The sequence below is a fragment of the Hyposmocoma kahamanoa genome, unplaced genomic scaffold, assembly GCF_003589595.1.
Source record: "Hyposmocoma kahamanoa isolate Upper Pololo Valley unplaced genomic scaffold, ASM358959v1 84, whole genome shotgun sequence".
In the NCBI taxonomy this organism is placed as follows: Eukaryota; Metazoa; Arthropoda; class Insecta; order Lepidoptera; family Cosmopterigidae; genus Hyposmocoma; species Hyposmocoma kahamanoa.
In genome coordinates this window covers 789,375-800,995 of record NW_020654229.1, presented here as the reverse complement: position 1 = coordinate 800,995, position 11,621 = coordinate 789,375, and the positions used below count along the sequence as shown (strand labels likewise).

The window sequence follows — 11,621 nt, the reverse complement described above, 5'->3', positions numbered from 1 at the left end:
ACGCGTGAAGACCTCATCTAGTAAAATGCCGGTCATGTTATCTCTATCTCAATAACCCAAAGGCTTTCCAGGGAATAGCGAATTTGCTATTCAAAAAGCAAGATTGATTTTCCTTAGACCCTTTCTCTGGCCTTTCATAGGGATTATTTTATTGGTTTTTTGTAACCTTTGTTATGAGCTTAGGGTACTTTATAGTACAAGTTTGCTGGTAGTAGTTTTCGCTTAATCTAAAGGCTCTGGATGCTCCGGTTCGAACTCCAGCAGGACCAATTAAATAAACTTTTCTAAACTGGTCCTTGTCTTCGTAGAGCCATACTATATGCTGGTGAAATTACAGGCACATGGGACTTGTCAACCTATGTATCAGAATGACAGGCGCAGCGGCTGTGCCCCTAAGGTCTTTGCGATTTAAAGCTCTGAGTGGCACTGCAACTGTTATGCACAGGCATGTAGCTTACCAACAGGTGCATGACTTGTTCGTCCCATCACCTAATATCATAAAAATAGACCTATTTCTGCCCCTAAGCTTTAATGAGAGCATTACTGCGTTCCGGTTCCGAAGGCTGTTAAAACTACAGGCACCTGGAATTTGTCCACTTTGTGACATAGGATGATTCAAGTTTTTGCCATGTCCCATTGATACAAGTTGACAAATCTCATGTAACGAAGATTATACAAGATGATTTTTCGTTTTGGTACCTACCTATTTAATAAATTATAATGAAAATAAATTTTCATAAACGTTAAAACGTTGAAGTGTTTTAAAAAAGCGTGCTTTTTTTTTAAACGCTTTTTAGTTTGAACCTTACGAAATCGTTTAGAGAAACATTTAAGCGCATTTACTTTTGTGTTAAAAAAAGCTTGCAACGTTGTGTTGGTAGCGAAAAGCAGATTAAACCAGACTAAAGGTTTTAAGTTAGTAAATTTATTTGTGAAACACGAGTTTTATTTTTAATTAAAAAAATATTATTCACATTGATGAATTAATTTGTTTAGGAAACATAGATGGCGGGACTTAAAACTTAAGCTCGTTGTTAACGCTTACGCCTAAATTGAAAAGTGTGCTTATGTGCTTGTTTTAAAAAGCAAATTTTTTACGTGCTGTTCTTTTGAACCTCTAATAGTCAGTGCCGCCATGTTGTGCGGGCATTCTGTTTTAACATCAATGTGCGGCGCACCTCGTATTCGATGAATCGGTAAAGTCCCGCGTAATCCACTGACTTAGTGTTTATTTGAGATTAGTAATGAACGAAGACGAGATTATCCAATTAGTGTTACTGTGATTTTTAGATTTAGATGCAACAAACTGTTCTTTGTGAATTAAACAAATTCGATTAAGACACCGGTTCAGGATTCTTCGCTATTTTACAATAAGATTCCGGAGCATATATTAAGTTTATCATTTCCTAAGTTTAAAAACCACATTAAAAATATTTTGATCGAAAAATCATATTACAAAATTGAAGACTACGTGTTAGATAAAGATGTATGGAAAGACGACATCGCTCCAGAATCCACACAAATTTGATTCAAAGTGTATTCCATAGCATTTAAGTTTATTTGAAAAGAGCAATCCCTAGAGTTTCTTGCTCGTTCTTCTCAGGGCGGTCAGCGTAGTGCACGAGCAGTAGCTTAAATGTGACGTTTTCAAGTGTAAATTTATTTTACCTATGGAATAAATAATCTTTGACTTTGACTTTGACTTAACCCAATCGTTTGATGGGATGTCGTTCTCGAATTGAAGGGCGCTTTCCGTTGATATTCAAAACATTCCGAGTTAAACGTTCGATTCGGATTCGGATATGGGGGTCTATTCTCGATCTCCGTGCGACATCCGTCCGAAGCAATTACTGCCAAATAAGCAATACTTGACCAAATGAAAAGACGCGTGATGCGAATGAAGCTTCATACTTGATACTTGTCTTTTAATTTTGTCGAATATTACTTATTTGACAGCATTGACTTACAATTATATGGACGTCGGGTCCGCGCTAAAAAGTGTCCGCACTTGTAAGGCGCTAAAATCGTATACAGAGCGCCAAACTCCGCTTTAGTCTCATGTTCATTTGTTCTACTGACAGCGCGATACTGCGATGACATTACAATTTAAATTTCGAATAGGTTGACTTGGGACATTTTTTTCGTGGTTTTTGTATTAGACCCGTCGTCCATTTATTTGTAAGTCAATGTTTGACAGTAATTGTTTCGGACGGATGTCGGACGTAGATTGAGCGTAGCCCCCGTGATATAGTTTTCCAATAACGTTTACGGAGTTAGTCGGTAAAATAGATTATGAGAAAAATGACTTTCATCCCTTGGAGTGGGTACTGGTGTGGGACGAGTCTCATGTGGCGACATGTGCCGACTCGCTTGCCCCATCCCATCTCCAGCACACCAGCAAGAGGGCAGTAGTAAGTACCAGGATCTCGGCTCCGACTACCTATTTACAGACTTTGGAGTCAAAACCCTTGGCCCGTGGGGTCCTGGTGCCCTTCATTTGTACAAAATTTTATCGAAAAAATTTATTGACTGTCTAACCCAAGGCCTGGCAGCTTCCTTGCCCAACGCATTAGCATAGCAATACAAAGGGGGAACGCTGCCAGCAACTTGAGCACCATGCCGAGGGGTCCCAATTTTATTCATATGATTTAAAAATACTAGTTCTATTTTCTAGTCTTTAGAAAAATGAAAATCCTTTTATACACATTTTTAAGTCCTAAATTACAGAAATGGATTAGTCTCGCATTAAAATAAATTAATAAAATTGAACAAAATCCTAAATAAATAAATCGTGTAGGTAACTAGATATATACGATGTATAAGTGAGAGGTATATAAAAATCTCAGTAAAAACTTCCCCAGCCCTTTTCGGGGTCAGCTATAACATGCGACCCCTATAATATGATCCCTAGTAATCCATGGGCTGCCGAGCGAATGGAAAATTTGGTATTTATAAGGCTATATTGATTTTGTTCAACGCTGTTATTGCTTTCATTGGAATTATTTTATAAACAATGTTATACGATACGTAATAATGCCATTTTGATAAATAAACGAGATATGTACAGGGATTCTGATGACGTCACTTGAACTCGATGCAGTCTATTTTCAGACACGCGCGCGATTCAAACGCACGATTGTATCGCTGTACTTGGGATTTATAGGCGGTTACATTCCCCGTGTGTAACCACTCTAAGGCGGTACCATTTTTGTTTTGTGTTATCAAGTGACGGGACGAACAACTCGTGTGCCGGGTGGTAACTGACACGCCTGCCCATAACAGTGGCACTACCACCAGAGCTTTATATCATGAAGATCTGAAGGGGGCCACCGCGTCTGTTACCCTGAGACATAAGTTGACAAATGCCTGTAATTTCACCAGCACCCTTACCCGTCAAAACCGGAATGCAGTAAGCTCACATTACATCTTGGCGAAACAAAATAGTTAAGGTCATGATTATCAAAATGACCATCAATTGGACATCATTAAAAAGCAGTTTTATTGAAATTGGCTCACGGAAAATTGGTGAAATGTAAGAGATCGTGAAACGCGCCATTCCATCGCTACACTTGCGATTTGTACATGGATACAAATGCTTTTAAATCACAAGTGTAGCGATGCATTCGCGCGTTTGCGTCGCTATTGGAAGTCGGTGTGTGTAACCGCTCTAATAGACAGGATTCATCCCCTATTTTGCCACCCTTAGAGGTGGAATGTTTTCTTCAAATTTTAACGGCCTTTCTTACAAAAAAAAAACACATTCGAATTGAGAACCTCTTACAAATGATAATAATATATTTATTTATACAGAAATATTTGTAGACAATAAAGAATCCACCATGGCCCCTGGTATAGCGAACAGGCTGGTGAACAGTCCAGCATCGTCGCTCCTCCTCCCAGAGTCCATGCTCCTTCTTCCGTTCTTCTTTGGGCTGTCAGACGCGTCAGTTGTTGTTGATGGAGTTGTTGTTGGTGTTGTAGTTGTTGTTGGTGCTGTGGTAGTGGTTTTTTCATCTGGTGCTGGAGTTACGGCATCTGTAATTATGAACACAGATTACTATATGGAGGTAGGTATTGTAGTGTAGTTGTATGTGGATTGTGCTCTGTGTGTAATACTACAGGTCTACTACTGAGTCAGTTTCTGAGGTAGTTCCGCGGTGAGGGGGGAGTTACAGTTATGTCAGTAGCAGAGTGCTGTCCGACATTTGTTTTATAGTGTGGCAGATTGAAAGATTTTCGATATGACAATTGACTACCTGGACGTAGCATTAGCAGTAGAGCACCTTGTGAAAGAATTCGTCCAGGGAAGTACTGCTACCTTGTCCATTTCTGCCGCCAAACACTAATGTGGGCATTGCTGCGTGAAATGTGCCTGTACATGGGACTTGTCAACTTATGTCTCAGGGTTACCGGTCTTGTACTTTGTAAAAAAAATACTAAATGACGGTACGAACAAATTGTGCGTACATAACAGTTGCAGTGTTACTCACAAAGGTCTGAGTGGCCACCGCGCCTGTCACCCTGAGACATAAGTTGACAAGTCCTAAAGTTAAGTAATTTCACTAGCATCCTTAGATGTGTCAGTTCCGGTGCGATCCGAAGCCGAGAAATGACAGTCCGAAATGTCTTAAGGATCATTTTATCTGTAGGTGTACAAGCGATATTCGATATGGGTCAGAATTTTCTAGATTTGTTTCTTCAAAGACGAATCCTCTAAGGTTACCTATGAGTAGTCCGAAATGACATTACTTAACTTAACCTAACCTAATCGTATCTGCGATAAACATTCAACATATCCTGAAAGAACAACTGTTTCGTTATAATTCGGTTTTCGGTGTAATGATAATTCGAACAAACGTTATTTCGGACAAAAATATTTTCGACTTTGTGATAGGTTACCGTCCTCAAAAATATTGTTCCTGCATTTTCGAGGTAAAAGGTTCGCTGACTGGGCATAATCTTACAATCCCGTTGAATTTCGCATTTAGGATTAATTTATATAATTATCGTAATATATAATAATAGTAAATATAATAAGTAGTAATAACTCGTAATTTTATACGGTTTTTGATGACGTCGAGCTCTACGGTCTTACTGAAAATCGGCGCTGTGTTAGGCAACTGCAGCATATGCGATAAATTCAAAGTCAAATAATGTTCACTTCATAAGTAAGTTAAATTAAACTTGAAAGCGTCATACAGATTTAACTCTACTGCTGATTCGTAAGGCCGAATCACCTGAGTAGAATGAGCAAGAAACTCTAGGGATTGCTCTTTGTAAATATACATTTGAATACATTTATCATTACAATATTTAATTTCAACATTTTAGATTGGGAATACCTGAAAGAGCTGATCAAGTCACTACCACGGATTTTTGTCATCCAAGTACGCAGAAGTTGTATAATAAGTATAATGTTTTTGTTTCACTATAGTTTTAAATCTCGTAAATGGCAAATTTTGAATATCAATCGGAATCTTATTATGAAAGTGTATACGTTGCCCCTTAAATTATTTTGTGAAGACGACTATCAAGAACAGCTACTTTATTTTTATTCCTCGTATTAATGTTATGCCTATCACTATTTTTCATAAAAATAAATCATAAATGTACTGTGACGTTAGTGCAAGAATGTTAATCTCTTTAAACTTATCTCTCATACCCGCACGTTTCTGCAGAGCAAAGATTCTATTGTTATCGGCGGCATTGCCCCAAAGCAAAATGCCGTATGTCATTAAACTGTGAAAGTAGCTGAAGTTACCCAATCTAGCTGTTTCCTGTCCTGTGTTGGCATGACGCAGTAATACTATCTACTTTGTGGACTATAGTATCTACTTTGTATCTTTGTTTTAATTTTAATCGTTATTGTATGTCTAATCATTTATTCCCAGGCTTTGCAGACTGTATAACCAGCATAGCGGGTCTAGTCACATATTTTCCGACTCTTTGTACAGATTTCGCAGATCAATTTTATCCAAACTGTAACTTAATAATTTTATCTTTACTGTTGATATATATTGTATTGTTGTATATTGGAATTGACATTGGTGGTCACTGCTTTTGTTGTCTTTTTTGAAATTTTTATTATTCTCTTTGTTTTATATTTTCATCCCGTTTAGTTAAGAACTCATATTATTTCATACTTAAGTTTGTTTATGCATGCTGTGTTCACTTTTAATTAGTTATACAATTAGTTAAGATATTTCAAGAATGTAATCAATGTATGGAGGTATTGTTGTTATAACTGTAAGTGAATCTAAATAAATAAATAAAAAATAAATAATTGATTGTAGATTACCCTGAAGTTCTGTTTTTGTGTCAAATGGGAAGTAAATTTTTTCGGTAATATTTTGTAAAAGGTTTCGACTCCAAAGGCTGTAAATAGATAATCGGAGCCGAGACCCTGGTACTTATTATTTTTTATTCTTTCCGCCAGCTCAGCTGCGGAGCCAGCCCTCTTGCTGGTGTGCTGGAGACGGGATGGGGCAAATGTGTCGACAGCATTCTCTTTTATATAGTCACTGTTGTATTGCAACGGTATCAGATTAAAATTTGATAATATTTTTGGGCTCTCTTGCCTCAACAAGGAATATGTGTGCAAAGCACTTCGTGGTTTGCACTGGCATTGTCACTTTTATGGACAGGCGTATAGCTTACCACTTCTTCGTCCCCTCACTGGGTATTTATTACAAAAAAAAGAAATGTAACATAGAATTTGTTCCGCGTGCTGACTTTGATTCAAATAGAAATCGACCCGATCGGGTAGTCTCGAAATGAGACGGGTTTCTGAGCGAGAAGATGAACCTGATTCCTACTATATCTTTCCAATAGATAGATATATGTGTGTGGCACTATCACTGCGCCTGTCACCCTGAGACATAAGTTGGCAAGTCCCATGTACCTGTAATTTCACCAGCACCTTGTCTTTCAACACCGAAACGCAGTAATAAGCACATAGGAAAATTCCTAAAGTCAGCTGGTTTGTTCCGTAGTTCAGTTGGGAAAGCGTCAGCCACGATATACTGAAGGCGCTGGTTGGAATCCAGCCGGATCGAATTTTTCTTAGTATTAATAATTTCAGTTTCAAATTTAAATTATATCGGTTGTGGAACAGGCGAGTACATCCGTTCGAAGATCGCACAACTTGAATGGATGCCAAGAAAGCTTCGGTAAGTTTCCCAACTTCAATAAGATCAATCATCCACCAACCAACATCTCATTAATTTCTACCAACCACCATGTTAGATTATTTGTAACGGATGTGACGGTGCCAACTTCCTTTATCGTCATCCCACGTTTTTATCAACCTCTACTGGTATCGTGGTTACGTGGTTATTTTAGTAGCACTAGAGTTCCACCTTACCATTACTGCGTTCCGGTTTTGAGGGGTAAGAGCGCTTGCGCACTACGTCCGCTTCGTATCGAAGGCTGATTGATTTTGATTCAAATAGGAATCGACCCGATCGGGTAGTCTCGAAATCAGACGGGTTTCTGAGCGAGAAGATGAACCTGATTCCTACTATATCTCTCTAATTTGTGAGTTAAATCAAGTATTGTCGATTAGAAATGTTAAAAATTTCCTATCGGCCAGTTGTGAATAGCAAATTATGCGCCTCGACTCGGAAAAGAGAGGTACTCAAAATCAGGCTGCTGGAATCACTTAATAAGGGAGTTATCGGATTCAACTCAGCTAAAGGTGCATACGGGCCTATAATTTGCAATGTGCCTCACTGTTAATCGGTTGCGAACAACTGGCGTAACAATCGCTTTGGTACGGCACGCAATACGCTGGTACTGGCACGTTGCAATAATAGTTTGGTCTGGAGTTTGCCAGGTGACCTGGAAAGTAAACAACAGTTAAATAATGCAGTTAAACAAATTATAGCTTTTTTATAAAATCAAGATAGGGTAGAAAGAGTTCAAAAGAAGTTTTTAAAATCCTTTGACTGTCGCTCGGTTTTTTGCTATACTGACTGCGATAGTTTAAAAAGATATAATGTTCAGTTGCTAATTTCTAGACGTCATTTCTTAGATAGTATATTTTTATAGAACTTTTGGAGAAAATCTCGTTTAATGTACCTCGTTCAAAAAGGACTTTTTATGTTTCAAATTATCGAACAAATTATGTAAAAAATACCTTTCTCGTGTAGTTTTTATGATAAGTGTCTTTATGACGTTGATATGTTTGTAAATTCTTTAAATACATTTAAGAAAAAAGTTGACGAACTGACATTCTAGAGTTTTTGTTTGCGCAGGATTCTTCACGATAATTTCGTTCACCGAAAAGCTTTTGCACCATTTTTGTACATAAATTCTGATAAACTCAGAGGCGCAATCCCGGATCGCACCATTTTGTGCTTGAGGGGCGCTAAGTCAAAGGATTAGGCTACCACAGTAATTTTAGAAGTCGACACTGCTTCAGCTGGAATTTTTTTTCCATACTAATACGGTTCATTTGGGTCGAACGGAAAGGACACTGGCTTTATTTCAGAATTGATTTAAAAAAAATAAAACATTGGTGTATGTAAAGTACCTATTGAATACAGTGGTTTTCTTGTAAAACTTCGAGGTAAGTTTGTGGTTTTTTGGAATCGTGCATCGAGTATATAGCCAGAAATAGAGACGAAATGTCATTCCATTCGTTTGAAAACTATTCTGCCATATCATTACTGTGACAACTGCGCTCCGATTGTCCAGCCCGAGTTCGAAACAATTGACGGGTGTCGTCAACTGTTTCACTTCAAATCGACCAGTTAACTTGAGCTTTGCTATAATGGACGAAAATTGCACAATTACATATTTAATATACCGATGAAATGTGATTCCGTTTGTTTTGTAATTAGATATTTTGCTGTTTTTCCCACGCCACCGAATAGAACAGCACGGCATTGTTAGAGATATTATCTTTATTGCAATAAATACAGAATATTTTTTGGAATATACGGAGACGTACACACAGGTCAGTAGTTGGCCTGTCTATATTTCAGTGCAAACGGGAGTTGATATTTATAAGAGCTGTATCGCTTATGTGTTACCAGGAATATATGGCCCTTATTTCGTCTCTATTTCTGGTTATATACTAGATGGAATCGTGTTTTCACACTGTATAGCAATCCTTAATTTTCCTATATATTATTTCCAAAGTGATTCATTCAACATTTCCACTGTTTTGCGGAATAAAACAAAGCCATTTTAGGTATCGATTCTTAATTATTACATTTTAATAATTATTTTTGTTACATTAGTAATAATATTTATAATTGTAAATTAGTTATACATAAATTGATAAATTAATATAATAAATCAAAGTTTACTTACCAGTTAATATTAAACAGGTTATAAATAAGAAAATCATTATATAAAATGTCTATTGACGAACGGGAGAAAAACGTGAATAAAATTAACCTACCCATCTTATATTGATGTATTATTTATAAAACTATAATGAAAATTTTGGATTGCTTCATTGAATTGTATCAAATTTATTTCATATTTACATTCTGTCAATTTAAAAACACAACTGGAATTATACGTTTATATAACAACGTATGTTTAAGTTTTCTGCATAGCTACCAGGATAATTTGTCACTTTAGTCACTTTAGTTGCAGTAGAGCACCTTGTCAAAGCTCTTTGTAATTCTACCGTCTCTCTGTTAGATTCTTTTTCGTGGAAGCCATGCCAAAGGGAAGTATTTAGAAAAAAGAAATGCCAGACAAACACACCAAATTTCTGGTCTCAAGTTAGGGAATTCCTTGTACTAAGAATACCCGAATTATAATAATTCTGAAGGCGATACCCAGAATACCCAAACCAGAACCAACTTAGAATAAATGTTCGTTTCCTATGTTAGCCCAAATCGGGAATCAACTTCCTCATCAAGCGCCTTTAATACTAACCTCTGAGCCACCGAAGAGTATAAGCACACCCCGCAATCTAAACCCGAACAGGCGCCGTAGGTCAAGCTTGATTTATTAATTTAATAGCAGTAGAGTGCCTTGTGAAAGAGTTCGTCCAGGGAAGTACTGTCATCTTACCTATTACGGTAAGTAGTTAAAGGTGCTGGTGAAAATACAGGCACATGGGACGAGTCAACTTATGTCTCATGGTGACGGGCGCAGTGGCAGTGCCCCTGATCTTTGCGATTTAAAGCTCTGAGAGGCAACTGAATAGAATAGAATACGTTTATTTGCCAGAATACAGTAATTGCAAAGGTCTTAAGTAAAATTAGGTACATTGTATTCAACCTGCAAGCAGATGTGCAAATATTAATGGGATTCAATGTTTCTTTAGTCTCTATAGTTTCTAATTAATGTAATGAATTTGTAAATTCTAAGTATTCTTTATTACTATAGAAGCAATGTGTCAAAAGCCATTTTGTCAATTTTGATTTAAAAGTATGTCCTTGTAACAATTTAATTTCGTTTGGTAATTTATTGTAAATAATTATACACATGTTGAAGCAGTTATTCTTATAAATTACTTTATGGCAACTGCAACTGTTATGGACTGGCGTGTGGCGTACCATCAGTCGTAAGACTTGTTCGTCCCGTCATTTGATATTATAAAAACAAATGACCACAACATTACTTACAAATATTGCCTTTAGCCCGTACCTACTTCTGCCGCCAAACAGCAATTGCTCGCATTAATTTGTTACCGTGTGTGTACAATATGACTTTTCAATTAAAATACCTTTAATGTAAGGTTCAAACTTAGGAAATTATAATTTTAATATATGCTCCGGAATCTTATTGCAAAAACGTTTACAATTCCCCATAAAAGAATCATTTACCTTAGTTATACGAAATCGTGGTACCATGAGTTTGGTCTTTGAACAAGTCACACATTCCGTTGGGCAATATAGTAGCAGTACACCTTCTTGACAAAGAGTTCGTCCAGCGAAGTACTGCCACCTAACCTATTTCTGCCGCCAAGTAGTAATTGCTCACGTTACTGTGTTCTGGTTTTTGAATATTGTTATTATGGCAGAATCTCTGCAGGAGCTCGGCGAGGTTAAACGATTGTTCACAGCGAGTAGGTCTCAAGGATGAACTTGGACAAACGACAGAGTCATTGATTTTTTTTTGTTTATTTATGTGTAATATTTTTTTTTTGTAAATTGGCACACTACGTCTCCCGCTCGGATTATCTGCTCTGCCTCAAAGATTGCCTCGAAGAGATCGCTCTTAGCGTTGAGACCGTCTTTGCCCATATTTGTTTTAAGTTGTTTATGTACTGTTCTTGTATGAGAGCAACAAAGTATATATGTATCTATCTGTCTATTATTCAAACTATAATTCAATTTAGTATAAATGCGAATGAAACTGTCTCTCTGTTACACTTTCACGCCCAATGTCGATGAATTTTGGTATAAAGATAGACGAGACCTTGGAAAAGGACATAAATTACTTGTTGTCACAAAAGTAAATCCTAAAGGGGGGAGGTTGGGAAAAGAAATTTATATGGAAAACCAATTATTTCTCAAGTAAGTAGTACAGTAGGTTATTTTTTGAATATGCTTTATTACAATATGATTGTTATTTGTAATACATCAATTTGTAAAGTACATTTTTTTGGACTTTTAACATGCTTTGAACTTACGCTATACTTAAATTATAAC

General features: G+C 36.9%; 1 protein-coding gene across 1 annotated transcript; it reads right to left on the bottom strand.

Annotated features, from left to right (window-relative positions):
• Nucleotides 1-3,772: 3,772 nt before the first annotated feature.
• Nucleotides 3,773-9,392, bottom strand: LOC113234557. Its single transcript, XM_026469900.1, has 3 exons — nt 9,319-9,392; nt 7,732-7,839; nt 3,773-4,035 (listed from the first exon to the last, which is right to left on the bottom strand). The coding sequence occupies exons 1-3, from the start codon at nt 9,353-9,355 to the stop codon at nt 3,803-3,805; spliced, it is 378 nt and encodes a 125-aa protein (XP_026325685.1). The 5' UTR covers nt 9,356-9,392; the 3' UTR covers nt 3,773-3,802.
• Nucleotides 9,393-11,621: the final 2,229 nt, after the last annotated feature.

Bases quoted from the DNA above. Each gene is read 5' to 3' on its own strand.
- LOC113234557 (XM_026469900.1), bottom strand. From the start codon at position 9,355: ATGATTTTCTTATTTATAACCTGTTTAATATTAACTG. The intron at 7,840-9,318 runs GTAAGTAAACTT...TTTACTTTCCAG, and splicing joins AACCTGTTTAATATTAACTG to GTCACCTGGCAAACTCCAGA. The intron at 4,036-7,731 runs GTGAGGCACATT...TCATAATTACAG, and splicing joins TTGTTCGCAACCGATTAACA to ATGCCGTAACTCCAGCACCA.